The sequence below is a fragment of the Poecilia latipinna genome, unplaced genomic scaffold, assembly GCF_001443285.1.
Source record: "Poecilia latipinna isolate Pla-1442-1.1 unplaced genomic scaffold, P_latipinna-1.0 Scaffold990, whole genome shotgun sequence".
NCBI classification, from domain to species: domain Eukaryota; kingdom Metazoa; phylum Chordata; class Actinopteri; order Cyprinodontiformes; family Poeciliidae; genus Poecilia; species Poecilia latipinna.
Window position 1 is genome coordinate 28,190 of NW_015113606.1, and position 21,503 is coordinate 49,692.

Below are 21,503 nucleotides of genomic sequence, written 5' to 3' on the forward strand. Positions count from 1 at the left end.
ACAACAAAAAATATTCTTTTATTGGATGTTTTTGAAGAACACATTACAAAAAACAAAAACAAAAAAAAAATCCAAATGAGGATTTTTTTTTTTCCGGAGTGGAAAGTACAAGCTTTGTTATTGTAGATCAAGATCACTTTTTAATGCCCGCGTTGCTCTAAATAACCCTGGAAGGACGTGTCCAGCAGGCACCAGCACGACGAAACATGCAAGCTGCAGGAAACAGTGCCACTCCAGAGATCAGTCTCACAGAGTCAAAATCCTTCATGTTTCCGATTGTCCATTGTTCCTCAAGCTCATTCTCCCTCCATTGAAATCTACACCGGCGGTATTAATGCAAAGGAAAGTTCTTCCCAAGGTGTTTCCTTTAAGGCTATATAGTTGTGCATGGGCATGAGAAAGTCTCTCTACGGTGAACAGTAGCACTTCACTGTTTCCCAGAATGCACTGTGGAAAAGTTAACACCCATTTTTTTTTCTTTTTCAACAGGAGAGAAGCCAAGAAGAAATTCGTCAGTCCGAAGGTAGAGGGAAGAACTTAAGAAGCAAAGCATCTGGACTGGAGAAGCTATTTTTTTTTTCACTTGTATTTTTCTCTCTGAGAGGGATTTCTGTCACTCTTCTGTCAACTGTTGACTTGTTTGGCTCTCGTACAGACAGTGGAGTCAGATTCGGTAGTTTTTGGTTTTCCAAAGGTGCGAAAGAGAGAGAGAGAGAGAGAGAGAGAGAGGGAGGAGCTCCTGTGCTCTGCATGTCAGGACTCTGTTCAAATGGTAAATAGATGGTCACATGGGGCAATCTTAGGTCTTCAGGGAGTGGGGGGGAGAAAAGGGAGGGAAAACAACAAGGAGTGACGATACAGTGGAGGACTTTGGTCTGTCTGATGGGCAGGAAGCAGGACTCTCGCCCCCTAGCTTAGAGGACGTTTCCAAATAGAAAATTTTGTAATATTTGCCATGTTGTGGTGACACTGAAGATTTAACACTTTTCATCAGCCCCCTCCCCCGAAAGGGTTCTGGACTCTCTTTGGAAATTATCCTTTGTGGCAGAGGCCACTTCCATCAAGCCTCTGCCCACTTTCTTTCTTTCTTTCTTTCTTCATTTTTTGACACCTGACTGAGGAACCAAGATGCCCACAAACTTCACTGTGGTAAAAGTTGAGGACATGGGGGATGGCAGCAGCAGTGGAGCTGCGGCTGGAGAAGGCAGACCGATCAGTCTGGACAGAGTCTTCCAGGAAGAGGGGGATGTTAGCAATTCCCAGGAACCCGAACCAGGTAAGACGGCATGTCTGCTTGGTGCTAAACTAAACTAAAGGAGGGTTCTGCTGAAACAGAGGAGTGTTCCCTCCCAGGAGGCGCCGAGATAAGAAAAGACAAAGTGTGCACGTATGATAAAGTTAGAGAGTGATTCTGTGAGTAAGGATATAGAGACGGAAAACCTCCGACATCGGCGAACACAAGCCGTAACATGCACATGCTTTATACACGGAGGACAGGAGTTTAAAGAGCTCAACCAGCTGGAACTTGCACTGAGCTTGAATGATGTGGCTGGGCGGAGGGCCCATGTGTTGTCTGGTTATTGCAGTCCTAAGTGATTGTTTTAGCTTCATCACAAGCTTCAACTACTATGAAAGAAGTTTCATCAGCAGTTTTCATAAAACTTGCTTAACCCACATAGATTTTTTTTTTTCCTATTCATGAGCTCCAAATGCTTTTCCTGTAAAACAGAGTTTGCTACAAAATTTCCTGACTTGTAAACAAATCCTCTGACAAAAGCCGAAATGATTAGATCCCCAGAGAATGTATCCCAGCTTGGGGAACATTAGGAGCATGAGAACATGTATTGTTTACAGGTTTCATACCCCTTGAGCGTTTTACGTTTTGTCACAAACCATGAATTTCAATGTATTTATTGGGATTTTTATAGGCCAACACAATGCAGCGCAAGGAAAATTGTGCGTTCTGCTTTCAAATATAAATATGAAAAGTCTAGCCTGCATTGCTTTTGCTTTCATCCCCCTTTACACTGACAACCATAAATGAAATCTGTTGCAAGCAAATGCATTCAAGAGTCCGGCTGTGTAAATACATCTGGAGATCTAGTAGAGACGTTTAAAGCAGTATTACCAGTCAGTGGAGGTCAGACTGAATTGTTCTCTACTCATTGTTTTATGTTCAATAGGCCGACTAGCTTGCTTGGCAGCTCCTCTGTCACTTGTGTCCATGTTTCAGGGTGTGTACGAATCAGCAAAATACTATTGGACACAATTTAAATTTTTATTTTTTATTTTTTATTAATTTCGAACATATAGACAGAAGTATAAAACCACACACATGAACATGGAACGCAAAAGACATTTTTGTATAGTAATCTTAACATGCTCAAAAAGGAGCAGGAAGAAGGAAAAAAATAGGAACATGACAATTAATTTTCCATCTTATCTGGGTTTACATGTCTAATACATCCATTCCCACACACACTCGTATGCGTTAGTCTCAATTTACACATTTGTGCTAACTCTCACCCATATTTCTATGGTTTGTGAAAATGACCTCCTTATATTTCCTTTTAAATTAAAGGATATATGATGACAAAAAAACTATATCTGGACCCCAAATAATAATAATTACCACAAAAACTGTGGCTTGGGCTGCACAGTGGTGCAGTAGGTAGAGCTATTGCCTTGCAGCAAGAAGGTTCTGGGTTCAATTCCCGGCCATGGGAGTTTGCATGTTCTCCCTGTGCATGCGTGGGTACTCTGGTTTCCTCCCACAATCCAAAAACATGACTGTCAGGTTAATTGGCCTCTCCAAATTGTCCCTAGGTGTGGATGGTTGTGTGTCCTGTCTGTCTCTGTGTTGCCCTGCGACAGACTGGCGACCTCTCCAGGGTGACCCCCCCTCTCGCCCGGAACGTTAGCTGGAGATGGACACCAGCACCCCTCCCGACCCCACTAATGGACAAGGGTGTCAAGAAAATGGATGGATGGATGGAAAACTGTGGCTCTGTTTTGTTCTGTATTATGTTGACTGAAAACAAAAGACCAACATTGTTTTCTTGCTCCACCTGTTTCATCAGCTGATGAATGCAATTTTCTAAGTCAATTTTCTAAAAAAAAAAAAAACATTAGAAATTGCAATATACAGAGTAGAATTACAGTAGAACAAAGTAATCAATCTTTTGTCATCAAGCAAAAATATGCACTAATACATAAAAAAAACATTCTAAACAAAACAGACTGAGTTAGTTGTGATTTTAAACACTCAAATTCTCAAGTGGAATTATATATAAAAAAAACTATTATATGCTTGTAATCTAAATTTCATCATGAAATCAGAGAATCATAACACTATTGTTTTTTTGTTTCTTTTTAATCAAAAAAATAATAATAAAAAGAAGGATAATGTAGAATCTGGTCCAACCAAAATCTAGTGATTTTCCTGATTCGTAGGAGCTTCTTGCTTTCTTCTGCATGCCATGCTGGGAGGGGAGGAAGTCTCAGCCTGGGCAGAAATATTCACACCCTCAGACACCAAGGCCAAGTGCTGATTAGGCAAGATGCTAACTGTATAAACACCATCTCAGCACCATCATTTTCTAACAGGGTACTGCTTTAGATCAGGTTTCGTTCCGACCCACTTTCTGCCTGTTCTGCCGACTGACTGGAAATTGATGCAATGTTTAGAGAGGATTTGTTCTCTTAAGTCTGTTTACATAAACTCCAAAGCTTAGTCTAAAGAGAGAGGAAAAAAAATCAGGATGTCAATGAGGATTTTAGACTTATTAAACCTCCCCACTCATGGAATGTGCCAAGTACTGTGAAAAAAATTTATTTGATTACGGTTCAGACGGTTATGATGAACTCATAGCTCAGTTATTGATATGATATGTCGATAGCCTCTCCGCCCCCGCCTCCTCTCTGCCATTCCTTTGCTACATTCATACTTTCGCCTGTGTGACTCCAGCATACTTCACATCATAGTTCCACAATAAACACACAGCCACAAACTCCTACGGTTATTTTTTCTCCTTCCATTTAATTCGATGCAATTTGCTGACATTAGAAAATTAATCTGTTCGTCCCTTACTGGAGTTTTATCAAACTTTTTTTTTTTTTTTTAAACATTTGAAATTTAACGTTTGTAAGTTTTGTACATTTAAATGACTTCTGGTTTACTGATCTACTAATTCAGTCATTCAATTTTCTGGAAGCGAAATACGAAAGGAGAAGCCGGTATAGAGGATTCTGCATCCAAGGATCGTTAAAATACTAAACGATGGACTTTAAGGGAATCCTGCATCGTACATGGACTTGATGAATTGATTGTATAAATAACCTGCAGTTGATCATGTGGAAATATTAACATATAGTGACTATAATTGACATTGTTTTAAATGATTTGCTATGTATGTTAAATAAGTTATGTGAAAGTATTTAAGAGTTTTTGTATAAACCTAGAGGTGATTTGGCCCGTGTACTTTGAGTTCTTTTTAGTTTCCAAATTGTATACCCAATAACTTTTTAGCTTTTTTTTTCTTAAAGTCTCTTTAAGGTAAGATTAGATGCCTAATACTAAACATAGAGCATCATTTTCTAAATGCATAAATATTTAGAAATTATTTCTAAATGCATATGTTATGTAACAGACACCTGAAGTAAACATGCTGCTTATTATAAAGGAAAGAAGATGCAACAAGGACATTGTAGTATTGGAAAACATATTTATGGAAGATAACAAAAGAGCTTCACTGTATAGAAATCTCAGTGCACACAAAAAAATCACCTGGTGAGAATTTCAGACCTGAGAAATCACCTAGAAACTTTAATCCAGGATAAAACGGTATGGACAAAATAAAAGTTGCAGAAAAATGCACAAAGCACAGTAATATCTGACCAGACTAGAGTAAAAAAATAATAATAATAAAAAAAAAAACAGTTGTTACACTCAATTTGTCTGAAAGTGCATCCAGCAGTGTCTCTCAGAAATCAGCAGGCCGTGTGTGCACACTGCTCAGTTTTCATTGATTTTCTTTTAGCTCTTCACTGTAATGAAGAGCTGCATTGTCTGAAGAAGAACTGGTGACTGTGTCACCCAGATAATTGACCAAATTGAACAGTATGAGACAAAAGACAAAAGATGGAGGCAAAAAGGAAACCGGTCAGGCTGTAGCTGTGCTGTTTCAAAGAAAACTGGTGCCAGAAGCTCTTCAAATAGTCACACACCATGTAATTGCAAATTACTGACACTCAGATCCATTAAAAGCAGCGTTTAAAATTGCTTTTGAACTGGTATTTTAGACTGTCACGGATACAGATCAATGTTAACCTTTTCTATCACCCAGGATACTAAAAACATGACAATTTAAAACAGTTTGGTTGTTTTTTGTCTTTGAAATGTCACTTTAGGTTTAGGGGTTGCTTCTTTTTAGTTTGTCAGCGTCTCATGTTGTTTTTTTTTTTTCCTTTTCTTTTGAATGTTTCCAATAGATGATGAAAATCACAAAGAGTCCACTCCATTCATTAACTCAAACAATAACGAGGACTGCAGCTATGAAGGCAAAAACATGGCCCTGTATGAGGTAACTGATGCTCTCACGTTTGATTTCTCTGAGGTTTCATTTGTTTCAGCTTTACGGTCACACATTGATCTGTTTGCCTTCAGGAGGAAATGGACAGCACCCCCATGGTAGCGTCTCTTCTCAACAAGTTGGCCAACTACACCAACCTCACCCAGGGCGTCCGTGAGCACGAGGAGGCCGAAGATGGGGTCAGGAGGGTCGCGGTCATGGTACGGAGATTCCGCCTTGGTACCGAGAAGTTTCCGTCGTTAAACCGAACGAGTTGCTAAACCAGTAAAGTCACATTCAGATTACAGTGGACCTGGTCATACCCAACCACATAAACATGGAACCTTGCTTCTGAGAATAGCATCTTACCGTCCGTTTCTTTCTGGAGTAGACTTTGATCTCGCTTCATTACAACACAGAACCATAACCAAAATGAACTCATGGATTTGTGCTGAAGGAACGAGGTGTGTTCTTTTATGGTAACCTTTCACTTCATAAGACTTGTCATAAACACATTGCCAAAAGGTTATATTTTACTTGTTGGAGTACAAAAGTCATCCTCCTGTCCTGAGCTATTTTTGTCTTGGGAGTGTTTGGGAGCATTGACTAATTTTATTTTAATTTTTTTTTTTAGATAGTTTGGACTTAAGAAGCTGCTCCTGTGAGAAAACACAAAAAAAGCTTAAAGATGTCAAACCAAGGCTATTGCTGTGATAAAGAGAGAAGACAGACGTGTTAAAAGATGGGCTTGGAGGAAATGTGCCATGACCCTCGAATACCTTGTAGTTAATGGATAAACGTCCTTCAGAACAGAGCAAAGTTGGCTGCACTGCATAAAGACAAATGGTTCTACTTCAGAGATTTTTCCCTTGATTTAAAGTTTATCGATCCTTGTACTCTTGCTCTACTTTGGGATTTGAAAACAGTTTCTTCTGCTATTATTATTCACACTCTCACGGCAAACCTGCTGGAATTAAATGCTAAAACTCAGACCAGGGAACGTCCACTGAGCGCATATTTACTTATCAGACTTAATGTCTACCTGTTAGCCGATACGCAACGTTTACAAATACAGTAATCGGTCTTCCAGTAAAGTATAGTTTACAGCGAGTTTAGCTGACCTTTTTAATGACTACCTTAAGGGCCAGGAACAGTTTTCCAAATAGCTTCACAAAATGTTAGAATTTTAATGTTTCAATGGTGCGTATATGAACGCTGCTGTCACAACTCCCCAAGAAATGACTTGCTACATCTGGAACAAAGGTAGTCTGTTCAGCAGCGTGTCGAACAGAGAACATTGGGAATTTTCGATAAAAGCAGATCCTCCAACTTTGAACTCTTGGTCTGTTAAGAGACGCTGATTGTGTGTTCATCAAGACCCGCCCCCTCAATGATATCTTAGAGCACTCGGAGGAGATCTAAAGCTCAAGCCCAGCAGGAGTAAGAAGGACGATGCAGAGAGGTTAGAGGGGAAGGAAGGACAAAGCGGGAGGCAAATGCAGGGCAACTTGCGGGAGAAGATGTGGGAAATGTGGAAGTACACCTCCACAAAAGGTTATCATTTAGAGAAGCAGCTGTGTGCAGTAGAGAAGGCACAGGTCAAGGAGTTTGTGAGTCAGAAGATGGTACGTATGTTTTGGTCTTTGGGGAAAGTGACAGTGAAGGTACGACGATATTTGATCCACCAGTTGTTTCTTGGAGATTATAAACAACATTTTTCCAGCGTTTTCTGGATGGTGATCCTACATTTCTGTTTGGGTGCTGAGGTTACTGTTTTAAGGTTTTATGTTGTTCAATCAGTAAGTAAGTTGATTTCGGAGGTGCCATTTTAAAAAGGGTGTTGAATATAATTTCAGATGTACAGCGTGTTAAAAAGTTTAAGGCTTATTTTTACTTTTTCTCTCTTTTTTTTCTCTTGGAAAAAACATTGTAAGCACCTAACGCACATTTAAAAAAAACAAAAACATCCATTATAGCCTTAAATGTATTTGTTAAATCAAACAATGGATTTTAACTTTTCTTTAGAAGCAGCCTCACAACTATTCACACTTAAAAGCAAAATGTGTGAGGATAAATTATAATTCTTCTATATCTTTATCATCTAAATGTAAATTGTTGTATTTTAGAGGAGTGGAAAATACAGGCGTTGTTATATTCCTAAGTCATCATCTCTTGTGCTTTGGTTCATATGATGAGAAGGAAACGTTTGGCTTACATCTAAGGATGCAGCTTGCATGGCAGCTGTTTCCTGCAGACACTCTGCATACCCAACCCCTCTTTGCTATGCAGTGAAGAAAAGCAGCTTATGCAGTGCAGCATTAAAAGACTACAATGCTTATTATAAAGAGTGGTAAAATATTGGGGTTAGGCATTACTTGGAGCTGAAATAAACTCACCAGCCCCTTGATTCGGTCCACTTATTCTACTGCTTGCTGCAACAAATAATAAATAATGAATCAGCCAATAGCAACTCAATGCATTAAGGCATGTAGATGCAACAAAGCATCAGCATGGGGAAGAAATTGATGACTTTGTTGGTCTGAGTACTTCAGAAAGTGACAGTCTGCTGTGCTTCCATCCATGCCTGACCTTTCATGACCAGAATTCGCCCATATTTTGTTTAAAGCTTCGACAAGCAGATGACAAGAGTATGAAAATAGGTTCACTGTACTCTGATAGCCTCTGTCGTCACCAGATTTCTATCCATTAATGAAGAATCTTAATGAATCTGAGTTACAACGTTGCATTTCCCTATGGGATCAATAAAGTATTTTTGAATTTGAATAGAGCACCATTCACATTTGTATCCTTGTGATGGCGTCATGTCAGTACCACGCAAAACGCTCCCAAATCAACAAACCAATACCATGGAGAATTATGGTAATTTAGGAGCCAAACGAGGATCTGTCCCTAATGAAGGGACCAGATTGGTATTTTTAGTGCAATTGTGACGTTTGACGTTTTGTTTGTGTGTGTTTCTGTCTCCAGGTTCCTCAGATGGGCACTTTCATTGGGGTCTATCTGCCCTGCATGCAGAACATTTTAGGTGTCATCCTCTTCCTCCGCCTGACCTGGATCGTGGGCACAGCAGGGATCCTAGAATCGTTAGCCATTGTTTCCATGTGCTGCGTCTGTGTGAGTTTTCCAGAATCCTTTCAGCGGTGCCCCGCTTGCATCATTCCACAAAGTCCCACTCATTAACCATTACTTATATGAGTCCAAGCCTAATGTACGCTGAAGCGTAGAAGTGAGCGCCTGTCTTGAGTTCACGGCTGGGCTCAGAAGAATTCCTCGCAAAGAGAACAGAAAGTTTGTGTTTCTTAAAGTCCCGTACGCCAGCAGCTGCAGACGGCCAAACAGAGCACCGAGTGTTTGACAGGTCTGAAATAAACTTGAGCAGGACTCGTGATGTAATCCAACCCCACGCTTCTAATGTTTCCTTAAATCAATGGAGCCGGTCTGGGAACATCAAGGATATTCACTAAGCTGTAAAGCATGGGGTAATTTACACGTCTTTGATGTGACCACATTTTAAAAGTAATAATATGTATAAAACTTCCAAAGAGGGGGGTAAGGGGGATGTTTTCTAAAACTAAAGAAACACTAAATTACCCCACATGTTTTATTTTTATTTCTATTGCAACTTTTATACCATTCTTAATTATGGTCTGAGGATGGGATTAAAAACTTCAGTTCACGCAAAAGGAGAATTTGGAGTTCTTAGACCAAGTTTTTAAAAGATTAATATTAAAGAGACATATATGTTTGTCACCAGGTTTAGCTCTACTGACCCATGCAGTCACTTTATATGTATAACCCTACAACAGATTTTGCTGGATAATAAATTGTGTTGTTTTGAGATCATTTTTAAGTATTACATTGATGATGTCACAAGTTTGCCTTCTCAAAGACCATTACATTTTAATTTGTAAAGAACACAACACTGGAACTGGAAGATATTTTAAACACAAACCCCACAATAACAAAAAGACTAAAACTCAAACCGAAGTTAAAAAAAAAACAACCCACACACAGCTTAAATCAATTTATTCATCATGCGATCAATTGATTGATTAATTGCTTAATGCGACTATGTATTGATGAAAGCAGGTTTTTTACAGTTACAACTTGCCACTGCAATTATAGAAAAATGTCAGCTCTGGAAACACGTTAGTGAAGCTCATCTTATCTTCTTATCAGCATCAACATTACTCTTAGTTTAAATCTTTAGATGTTTTTGTCAAATTTCTGCTCTGCATTTGGTGGTAAAATGTTTGACCTTGAGTTCATTTTTTGTTTCGTTTGCATCTAAACGTCCGTCTTCTTTCTGTCTTTCAGACTTTACTCACCGCCATATCAATGAGTGCCATAGCAACCAATGGAGTTGTTCCAGGTAGATTAAATTCACGTCTTTTTCAAACATTTGGTATCATATCATTTTCGCCGTGATCTATTTCTGCTAAACTGAAAATGACTATTTACATTTGTAGCTTTTGGAATACGTAAGGATAATATAAATCTTGAAGTATATAAAAAAAAAAACACTGCAAATACATGATGCTTAAATCACATCAGCAAAATATTTGTTGTAGCAGTCACTGAAATGATTCAAATATAGTAATTTGAGATATGCTAGATAATGAATTAGGTTGATATTTTTAAAATATTTCTATCTGGGGATGTTTCTTTCTGGGCAGCTGATGGGATACAATGAAACATCCTGTGTTAATTGATTCGGCTATTTAATCATATGTTTTTTTATTAACATTCTTAAAATCACTGAATTAAAAGAATCTGTCTTGTCTCTATGAATATTTATTTGAAGCCTAAATTCTTTCACTTTAGTTGGATACTTTACAGAACTGAAATTGGAAAACTGGAGCTATTCTCTACCAGAATCAATAACTAATCGATTAATAATTAGATTGACGCATTTTATTTGAGAAATGAAGTTGAGAGGAAAAAGTTACATCACTTATCAAACATGAAGAAAGCAAATATAACTGAGAAAGCAGGTCTGCAATATCAGCTGATCAATCTGTTTCTCTTGATCAATTCTAATCACCTTTCCAAGCTTTAAAAGAAAGTCTTGTAGAACTAAATGAAGCACAGTTCATCATTCTGTGACTCTTGAGTTAGCATTAGCTAGCACACATGCGCACACACACACACACACGCCATCAGGCACTGATCATGAAAACGTGTCTGTGACATTTGGTCCAATCAAAGGAGCATTTTTTAATAATTCCATCTCCATCGTCTTTTTTTGACCAATATCGTTAACACAACTGTGAATTTCGTCTCTTTGTAGCTGGCGGCTCGTACTACATGATCTCCAGGTCGTTGGGACCAGAATTCGGAGGAGCAGTGGGTCTTTGTTTCTACTTGGGAACCACCTTCGCTGGATCACTGTACATACTGGGCACCATAGAGATCCTGCTGGTAGATCCGCCCTCAGTAGCAGCTTCGCCTGCCGTCATCAGCTGCGGTTTTGTGATTCGTTGACTCTGCTTTTTGTTTCTTTTCGTCTGCTCCCAGATGTACATCGTTCCTTTCAATACGATGAAAGTATTAGACGAAAATGACATGCGTCTCTACGGGACGTGCTGCCTCCTCCTGATGGCTCTGGTCGTGTTTGTTGGGGTGAAGTGAGTGTCCCCAGTGACAAAGGCACGGAAACTATCATCCATTTTCACCACCTGTTCTTTTCCGTCTGCAGATATGTGAACAAACTGGCTTTAGTGTTTCTTTCCTGCGTGGCTCTCTCCATCATGGCCACATACGCGGGAGCCGCCAAGACATTAATCGAGCCGCCAGCGTTTAAGTGAGTGTCCCAAAGAACATTCGTGACTTGTGTGCTGTTGTGAGAATACCGTCACTGACCAAATGTGAGCTTATTTGAAGCAGTTTTAACCGGTGTGTTTTACTGGTGCTCGCAAAAATGTCGCCACTGATTATTTGCAAGACAAATGCAAGAAACCAGTAACAGATACTATTGTCTGGATTTTTATTTACATATAAAGTCTGATTCTGACTCTGGGAAAGATATTTAATATGACTTAACCAAGAGCTTATGCTCCTGAGCTTCAGTAACAAACTGTATCCAAGCATGTTATGGTTTCAAACACTATAGCAAATGCCTTACTAAACATTCGTACAGCGCTGATGGCACTGTGTGTGTAAAAGATTAAAGGAGATATAAATCATTGCAAGTGCAATAAAACATGTGCCAACGTCAGTTATCACTAAATGGCATTTATTGAGATTGTGCTGCTCCTAAAACCCTTGAAAGCCAGCGTTTTATTAAAAACTGACTTAACGTAGGAAGGATACTGTCATCAGGGACCCGGGCTCCATCAGCCGCACTGCAATCTGCCGTTTTTTCTCTGCAGCGTCTGTATGTTGGGGAATCGCTCTCTGAAGAACGAAAAGTTTGACAAGTGCGAAAAGACGGAACTGGTGACGAGCCTTTTCTGCGACCTCAACTCCACCTGCGATTTCTTCGAAGCCAACAACATGAGTGAAATCGTGGCCATCCCTGGGCTCCTGAGTGACGTCATCAAAGGTGAGAGAGGGAGAGAATAAAAAAATATTATCTAATCTGATCATCAATACCAAATAATAAGTCTTTATTATTATCAGCTGGAGTTTTCATTGCAGCCTTCTCTTTGCTTTCTCATTAGAAAACTTGTGGAGCAACTATGATGACGCCAACGTGATCATACAGAAGAAAACCTCCCCCAGAACGCCTAAAGTCAAAGCTGGAAGCACAGATCAGTTTTATGTCATCAATGACATCACCACATACTTCACATTGCTAGTTGGGATATACTTCCCTTCTGTCACAGGTATCAGCTCAGCTGCCAAAAAGGATAATTAATAAGGGAAAGACATTATCTTGAATTTAGAGTCTTTCAAATTGACTTTCGTCTGATACATTTATCATGTCTTCCTTTTAGGGATCATGGCCGGCTCAAACCGATCCGGTGATCTTAGAGACGCTCAGAGATCCATCCCAGTGGGAACGATTTTGGCAATTCTCACCACTTCTTTCCTCTGTATCCTCCATTTGTGTTCCTGCGACTGATGTTGCTGGACTGCTTTTGACTTTGCTGTGGTTCTCATTCATCCCGTGGAGCACAGATGTCAGACGCCGGACAGTGACCGTTTCTTAACGTCGTCATCAGATATCTCCTTTGTCTTTTTGTTTGGAGCCTGCATCGAAGGAGTGGTGCTGAGAGACAAGTAAGACCACGTTCAGATAACGCTTATCGTACTGTGCAGAAAAAGGAAAAAAATGGAGTGAACTACAGCATTTATTTGTTGCTTTTTGTAGATGTGAAAAGGGAAAAATGACTGTACAAAGCAGCATTTGTTATAGTTTGGTTGCCATGCTAAAATCCAGCTGCGCTATTAGAAAATATGAAGACCAGGCAAACCTAAAACGTTTGTTCTGGCTTCTTCCAGGTTTGGTTTCTCAGTGAAAACGATGCCAGTGATTGGTGTTCTCGCCTGGCCGTCCCCATGGGTGATTGTGATTGGCTCGTTTTTCTCTTGCTGCGGCGCGGGGCTGCAGAGCTTGACTGGCGCCCCCCGTCTGCTGCAGGCCATCGCCCGTGACGGCATCATCCCTTTCCTACAGGTAGGTGATGCATGAGTTTTACTTGGAGAGATTATGATTCTCATAAAGTAACCTTTATGAGGTGAGAGGGAGAGAATAAAAAAATATTATCTAATCTGGTAGATTAACAAGTTTTCCACCTAGCAGGATTTTCATAGCTGAACCGTAACCCTGTCTTCATTTATTTATTTTTTAAATTTATTTTACATAATTGATTCTACACTATACATTGCTGACCAACCAAATTCTCACAGATTTCTTAGGAAAGTCCTGATGCCGCTTGGCCGTCTGGAGATAGGGAGATACCTTGTACTTTTAAAAATGTATTCATTTATTTTTTTTAAGAAATGCTATTCCGCTTACAGTTTCTGTCATGCATCATAGACGATGATCAAATGCTGTTCAAAAGGAACAAGATGATCAAAAGGAATATGTTTTTGCTTGAGAAATGGATCCAGGTTTCCCCCAGACGTCCTGTGGAAGGGATGCTGGCACAGTCCACCAGCAGCCCACTGTGTTTTTGTTTAAAAAGAAAAACAACAATCGCCCCACTGTTGCCAACCCAGTAGCTTTCTTGCTGCTTTAGACAAAAGAAATAAATAAATCAGTACCAGACAAAATTAAAATCTGCAGGTCAGGCCTGATTGGACAGAAAACTGCAATCGGTTCACCAGTAATGGTAAATGTTCACAATACTGCAGCGCTTTGACCTGCAGTACTTTGTTAGGAACCTGATCAGATCTCTTGTCTTGTGTGTTTCTGTCTCTCAGGTCTTTGGTCATGGGAAGAGAAACGGAGAGCCCACCTGGGCTCTTTTGCTCACAGTTGGGATTTGTGAGATTGGGATCCTTATTGCCTCTGTGGACCTCGTGGCCCCCATCCTCTCCATGTGCGCTGCTGGAAGTCGCCCACCGTCCCTTTCCTGCTGCTCGCTGTACCGCACATCACTAAACTCTCCATGTCGTTTGTGCTTCTAGGTTCTTCCTCATGTGCTATCTGTTTGTCAACCTGGCCTGTGCCGTTCAGACGCTGCTCCGGACTCCCAACTGGAGGCCGCGCTTCAAGTTCTACCACTGGTGAGAGACGAAGACACTCGGAGTACCGGGAAAACGTTTTGAATTCCACCTTTCCTCACATCCTGTCTTCCCAAATATCTTAGTTCTTTTCCCTCCTCTTGTCTTTCCTTCCTTTTACTCTCCATATTTTTGTCTCAAACTTTCCTCCTTTTCTTGCCTGTTGCATTCGTTCCTGTCTTTCTTCTCCTTCTGTCGTGCCCTTGTTTCCTTTCTTTCATTTTTCCATCGTGCTCTCACTTCCTCCGTTCCTTCTGACGTACCATTTATGTCCAATACCTGTATTTCCTTTTTTCCTGCTTCCTTCCCTTCCTGTCATCCTTTCTTTTTACATTTCACATGTCTTGTTCCATCCTTTGTTCCTTGTTTCCCCTAATCATTTATTTATCCTCTGAGCTCTCTGTCATATTTACAGCCAAACAGCTGTAGATGTATCTGTCTTAAACACACAGTTGGCTTTAGTATTTTGACCGTTAAAAAGAGTGCAAAGGATATAACGTTATGAAAGTGACACATTTTGACACGTTTATGTTTTTTTCCTGCAGGACTTTGTCCTTCTTAGGCATGAGTCTCTGTCTCTCCCTCATGTTCATCTGCTCCTGGTATTACGCCATTGGTGCCATTTTGATCGCTGGCTGTATTTATAAATACATCGAATACAGAGGGTGAGTTCAGAAGTTCGAGACCAAGAGATCATGTTAAAATCGCTATAAACAAGGATTTATTTTCTGATGTCGAAGTGGACCACAGGGACAGATTTGTTCTAACAGTGAAGCCTTTTCTTCATTAAGGCCCGACTGAATTATATCCAGAAAATATACACGTAGACTTTATTATGGGTCTTTAAGATTGTCCTGCAGTTCATTACAACATCAAAATAATTTAGAGATGAACATTTGAGTGGAGAGCTGATTCTTGCCTGTTGAATGCAGAGCTGTGAAGGAGTGGGGTGACGGGATCAGAGGTCTGTCCTTAAACGCAGCACGCTACGCTCTCATTCGCCTGGAGGAAGCGCCGCTGCATACCAAAAACTGGAGGTGGAGGATCACTCCAACTTTAATACCCAGATGCGTTTACGGTGTTTCTCTTCTGCTCAACAAATATTTAAACTTTTTTCTTTTTTTTTTTTTTCTTTTTTTTTGCAGACCACAGCTTTTGGTGTTGTGCAAACTGAACTCTGACCTGAAAGTGAAGCATCCCCATCTCCTGTCCTTCACCTCACAACTTAAAGCCGGCAAAGGACTCACCATCGTCGGCTCGGTCCTGGAGGGAACCTACATGACGCGCAAGGCGGACGCCATCGCTGGAGAGCAGGTGTGCCTCTTCTGCTCTGCATGCTGTAGCTTCTTATGTAAAAACTTTTTTTGTGTGTGTGTATGTGTGTCTACTTGGACCTCGTACTAGTCATTTTTTTTATACGCAAGTTGCTAATCCATTCAAACTCCTTGAACTTTTACGCATTTCGTCACATTTCAAAACAAAACATCAACATGCTGGATGGGAATATTTTCTTAATAAACATAAAAACTGAAATGTTTCTACTCCCCTTTTAATCTTATAGCCTTGGATAAAATCGAGAATACATATGAGTCTTCAGATAAATTATCAATTAATAAACATTATTATTAAACAGCAAATAATTGCATCTGTTCATAAATCCAGCTGTGCTGTGATGACCTTTTTGTTTAGAGAACATTAGTGAACAAATAGCATCACAACAGAAGGATCAGGGTTTACTGTCATTGCTAGAAAACGCATTTGTTAAACAATAACCAAAATCTAAACAGTGGCATGGTGAAAGAGAAACTTCTGGAAAGTGCATATTATTAAAAACAAACAGAACACAACACCCTTTGCTTCTGCAGTCATTAGTGTTGTGGGAATATAGACAATATATAGTTTAGTACAAGGAAAACAAAGAGAAAATTACAAACTTAAAACTGCAGTTAGCAGGAAAGATGGCTTTGAATAAAAATTCATATACTATTCAGATTCTTTGTTGTAAAAAGGAGAACAATTATTCACTGTTCTCAGTGGGTCTTTTGTATAAAATACTGATTCAAATACATCACCGTTTATGGTTGTAATATGACTGCGATGGGCTGGCGGCCTGCCCAGGGCGTACCCCGCCTCTCGCCCAAAACGTCTCGCTGGAGATGGGCACCAGCACCCGTCCCCACCCCACTAGGGACAAGGGTGTAAGAAGATGGATGGATGGGTTGTAATATGAAATAATGTGAAAAACAAGGAAAATAGATACTCCTTCTATGCACTGTAGCAGTAAACAAACGACTCCATGTCCAAGTCAGTTATAAATAGAATGAAGTATAAAAACTTGTTTGTTTTTAGCCATGAAATGTGGCCAAAACCTTCCTCCTCCTCCTCAGTCTCGCTCTCATTCATTGTGTTAACCGCAACATACAAAGTTTTCAGGAAATATGTGAGAGATGTGAGTGCAGTGGGAAACTTTGCATTCTGGCAGAATGCAAATTCTGCATTAAACTCAACCCGATTCACCACCCTGCCTCATCCGCAGGGCAACAGTGAGCAACAAAAGACGCATCCATTTTGTCTTTTGACTATCATGGCAGACAGTCTGCTCTTGGTGTGAAAAGCTCTCCGAGTCTAGAGATGCGGCAAGCTGTGTGAAATGTATTTAACAATTTCAGTGCAACTAAATAGAGACAATTGTTATACTTGGAAAAACTACGGTAAAAACTAATTCTCACAGATGATCACTCCATTCCTTGACCTGGATTTTATTTTCTCCCGCAGAACATGAAAGCAGCCATGGCTGCGGAGCGGACCAAGGGCTTCTCCCACGTCATTGTGTCGTCCAGCCTGCGAGACGGTTTCTCCATTCTGATCCAGTCAGCGGGACTGGGAGGAATGAAACACAACGCCGTCCTCATGGCTTGGCCCGCTGGCTGGAAGCAGGCCAGAGACTCCCTGGCTCAAAGGAACTTCATAGGTAAACCGCACAGAAGTGCAGTTCATCTTATTTTTGAATTTTTATTCGGAGGAGCAAGTGTTACAGACCCATTCTGCTTTGTGTTTAGAGAAAACACAATCAAGAGTCTTGAGTTTGCCAGAATCAAAGTCGGGATACTTTCTGAAACATGATGGTATTTTTATGTGACAGATATATTTTTACTCCAGGGGGGATTAGTGGTTTTACATTTTTGTCCAGTTTGACCAGATACTGAAAAACGTTTCCCTTCGGCCTTTAACAGAGAACGATAACTTCTCTAGAGTCGAAGGCTACGTTCACAAATACTGATAAAGTACATTGAAGTTTGTGGTTCAGATCGGAAGTCACCCACATCCGATTTTTTTGTCAAATTGGATTTTTTTTGCAATATATATGCGATCTGTATGTGATCTACAGTGTGAACTTCAAACGACCTGAAAGTGTCCCGCATGCGCAGCAGGGGGCGCAGTAACGTCACGCGTAGCGAGCGTGCTCAGTGTAAACATGGATGCTAACGGTGGAGCATAGCTTGCGATTTTGAAGTTGTTGTCCGACCGGAGCAGCACTTTAACAACTTAATCCTCATCATAGTCTGTCATGGCTGTTGTTTTTCTTCCCGCTTGCACATATCAGGACAGAATAGTAAAGTTTGTCGAGTATCGGTGAGATCTGCCTGTTCAGCTTCAGCTCACATTTGAAAAGGTCGGCTACATGTCGGATTTCCAAGTGGCCTAAATGGCTTTAACGCAAAAAAAAAAAAAAAAAACATCGTAATTTGGTCCCTTTGGTCTGCAGTGTGAACACAACCTAAACGTCCTGTACAATTTTTGAACCATTCATCAAAAGCAGGCGCTTCGGTTTATGCAATGAGTGCAGCAGATATTTAGCCGTGTAGCAACTTGAGGCTCGTTTTAAACATGTTCCTCTACATCCAGAGACGGTGAGAGAGACGACGGAAGCCCACCAGGCTCTGCTGGTCGCGAAGAACATCGACCGTTTCCCCGACAACCACGAGCGTCTGAAGGAGGGCGCGATTGACGTGTGGTGGATCGTCCACGACGGCGGGCTTCTCATGCTGCTGCCCTTCCTGCTGATGCAGCACAAGGTGTGTGTGTGTGTGTGTGTGTGTGTGTGTGTGTGCTCGCCACAGGTTGTGTGTGTTTTGCGACCCGTTCAGCTGCATGACGCTCATCTGCCATCAGCAGTTTCTCACACAGGTGTTTTTTTTTTTTTTTTTTTTTTTTTTTTTTTTTGTAGGTGTGGAGGAAATGCAAAATGCGAATCTTCACGGTGGCGCAGCTGGACGACAACTCCATCCAGATGAAAAAGGACCTGCAGGTGTTTCTGTACCAGCTGCGCCTGGACGCAGAGGTGGAGGTGGTGGAGATGGTGAGACGACACGGCGCCATCCAAACTGCCCCTCTAGTCAACTTAGCATTGCAGCAGCAGCAGCTTCACACTGATGATGCCGCTGGTTGCCTTGCATCCTGAATCTGAAGGTGCTCCGTATGTTTTCCGCAGCATGACAGTGACATCTCGGCGTTCACTTACGAGAGGACTCTGAAGATGGAGCAGAGGTCCCAAATGCTGAAAGAGATGCACCTGTCCCGCACCGAGAGGGAGAGAGAGGTATGATCGCACAGGCAATACAAACTACTAAAGTCTACCAACATAAGCAGTAAATCATCCATTATTCATTTATATTTGATGCATCTTTTATACATTGTAGTATCTCAGGCCTCCAGACTTGCTTTTTGTACTGGTTGCAGTGGTTTGCCTATACTTTTCATCTCAAAGCACCAACACAACGAGCAGGTGCATCAGAAATACTCACAACAGTTTGTTACACTTTAAAGTAAGTTTAATGTAGAAAAGGTAAGTGGTGCAACATGATTGTTTTGTATTGAAAAGTAAAAATACTGTCCATATCAGAGATAATCTGTATTTTCCTCTATTCTGTTTTGTATCTAAAACAGGTCTGTGTTAGGAAGGAGACTTTGTGTCTAACTGCCGGTATAGAAAAGGTTAAATAAAAAGAAATTAAAACATAGATTTGCAAAGGTCAATTTTTTATATATATTTATTATTATTATATTTATCAGCTTTTTATTTTATAGAGTTAAACAAAACAACATCACAATACTGCCAGTTAGAGAAAGAAAAGGAAAAACCAAGATAAACAAAGCAAAGGTCATATTTTTAAGATTATTGTCATTTCACATTAAAATACATTGTGGGATCCTTTACATTTGGTAATATTTTCACAATTTACAAGGGGTCCAATGAATAAATATAACGGCCCCCAGGGTGCCTGAAGTCTGTTGCTCGTTTCTAGCTTTTTTTTTTTTAAATAAAATAAATATTTGAATAAAATATTTATTTATTGTGAAAGTTTAAAGGAAGCTGTATCTCTGGTCATTTAGCTGTTTCAGGTTAAAAAAAAAGCGTCGGTATTATTTTTCACTGTTATAACAAACAGACTCTTGACCATAATGCCACATCCAGAATGATCATAATTTGAGCCGAGAAATCAGGCTTTTCTAAAGTTTCCCAAATTTTTCAGGCTAGTCAGAGCAAAACCAGGGAAGCGACAGGCGGAAGTTGAAGATTTAACTTGAGTTCCGTCTTCCTTGGCTTTGGACGGACGGAAATGCCAGCCACTCCACTGCAACCAAGACAAAAACACGTTTGAGGCCCGTTAGTCGTACATCCCAAACAAGCGATGCATCAGCGTTCTCCCATCTCTGCTCTGCTGTCCTTGACTTTTGAACTCCGTCAGTAACGTTATGTTTTCAATTGACCATGGGCTCAGATTCAGAGCATCACAGATGTGTCGCGTGGCTCCATTAAGAGGAGGAAGTTGCCTGTCGTTGACTCGCCGCTCAACACTCAGAGCATTCCAGAGGATGAGGTAGCCAAGCTAACTAAGCAGCTTGTCGCAGCCATCCGTTGTGTCATCCTTCCACTCATTTCTCCGTTCTTCCTCACCAACGTAATCCAGTCATTCCAGCTGCAGGGCTTTGACAAGGGTGTGCCAGCAGAAGCTGAGTGCAGTAGTTTCAGGTTCCTGCTGGTTTTGGATGATCTTCTAATCAAAAAAAAAAAAAAAAAAATAAGATGATCGTTCTATATCTGCTTTCTCTCATCCGTTTGTGTTTTTCATTCTTAAATTTTCAGGCTCTACTCTGGTGGTTTTTAAACTGTGGGTCTTTCACCCCTAAAAGAGGCCAGATGTTATGACAGAGACCTTTCCTGGTATTGTTTAGTGATACAATCCAGTGTTTTGGTGATATTGTCAACACATCAGCGTTTCCTTGGTGACGGGATGAGGGGCAGAGTGAATCTGAAATTTGATTTCATGGAGACAATTTAGAAACATTGAGTTTCAGTAATGTTATCTGGATTTTTTTTTTTGTTTAAATTAAGCTTATTGTTCTTAAAAAAATAACATTTAGTTTTACTTCTAGTTTTTCTTGGAGATGCCAACTTTTACTCTGTTTTAAGAAAGCAGGGTTCCTGCTTGATTCTTGATTCTTAAAAAACAAACACAAAAACTTAAGATTTTTGACATAACAAAAACCTAAGTGATTTTAAAATAATATTTTGAACTGAATTATTTTTAAAGTTAAACCTTCCACAAGGGTTGCTTGGACTAGAAGGTTTGGGATCCGCTGCTCTATCTAAAACAGAAAGCTGCCACTAGAGGAGGACAAAGCAACTTTAAACATGGACGACGATCCCAGCCGTAGTTACTCTTTCTGTTGGCTGTTGCCATTTAATTTTAGTTGTAGCATTAAATTTAAAAAAATGCTTATTGAGGAGAATATTTTACATTTTTGTTCTCCCTGCTCCAGCCAAATGTGCTGATTTTGGATGATTAGTCAGGCTATCTGCTCAGGTGCCATCCCACCGTTGGATCCTTTGTAAAGAAATGGTGCACAGAAAATTTTACAGTTCATTCTCACAAAATATATGGGGACTGTGGATGCTGTGAATCTGTGGGGTTCAGTCTAATACTTAATTCACGGGGGCACACTAAGACGTTTGACCTTCTCCCCTCTTTACCACAATCAATGTGTTTGGGTTCTATACTCAACGACTTTTGTCCATCTTCATCAAACCTGCTTCACACCTGACTCCTCCTATAACAGATTTTACACACATATCCTGATGGTGTTTTTTTTTTTTTTTTTTTTTTTTTTTTTTTTTTTTTTTGTTTTTTTTTTTTTTATTTAATGAAAATTTTTTATAAAACATCATTTTATGAT

At 40.2% G+C, this 21,503-nt stretch overlaps 1 protein-coding gene across 5 annotated transcripts in view; it reads left to right on the forward strand.

Moving 5' to 3' along the window:
- Positions 1-471: 471 nt before the first annotated feature.
- Positions 472-21,503, forward strand: part of LOC106958499 (solute carrier family 12 member 7-like) — a 26,784-nt gene continuing 5,752 nt past the window's right edge. For 2 of the 5 annotated variants that reach the window (XM_015050428.1, XM_015050429.1), the window contains exons 1-23: positions 473-1,276; positions 5,491-5,582; positions 5,666-5,791; positions 8,559-8,705; positions 9,909-9,963; positions 10,882-11,012; positions 11,109-11,218; positions 11,290-11,394; positions 11,963-12,135; positions 12,254-12,418; positions 12,530-12,628; positions 12,758-12,815; positions 13,038-13,212; positions 13,962-14,080; positions 14,169-14,267; positions 14,810-14,929; positions 15,197-15,301; positions 15,410-15,578; positions 17,040-17,235; positions 18,171-18,340; positions 18,493-18,624; positions 18,757-18,864; positions 20,048-20,146. In XM_015050428.1, coding sequence (XP_014905914.1) covers positions 1,129-1,276; positions 5,491-5,582; positions 5,666-5,791; positions 8,559-8,705; positions 9,909-9,963; positions 10,882-11,012; positions 11,109-11,218; positions 11,290-11,394; positions 11,963-12,135; positions 12,254-12,418; positions 12,530-12,628; positions 12,758-12,815; positions 13,038-13,212; positions 13,962-14,080; positions 14,169-14,267; positions 14,810-14,929; positions 15,197-15,301; positions 15,410-15,578; positions 17,040-17,235; positions 18,171-18,340; positions 18,493-18,624; positions 18,757-18,864; positions 20,048-20,146 — 2,901 coding nt within the window. In that variant the 5' untranslated portion in view covers positions 473-1,128. Of the gene's footprint in view, positions 1,277-5,490; positions 5,583-5,665; positions 5,792-8,558; positions 8,706-9,908; positions 9,964-10,881; positions 11,013-11,108; positions 11,219-11,289; positions 11,395-11,962; positions 12,136-12,253; positions 12,419-12,529; positions 12,629-12,757; positions 12,816-13,037; positions 13,213-13,961; positions 14,081-14,168; positions 14,268-14,809; positions 14,930-15,196; positions 15,302-15,409; positions 15,579-17,039; positions 17,236-18,170; positions 18,341-18,492; positions 18,625-18,756; positions 18,865-20,047; positions 20,147-21,089; positions 21,170-21,503 lie in introns of all 5 variants that reach the window. The other 3 variants (XM_015050430.1, XM_015050431.1, XR_001427165.1) reach the window with 2 other exon arrangements.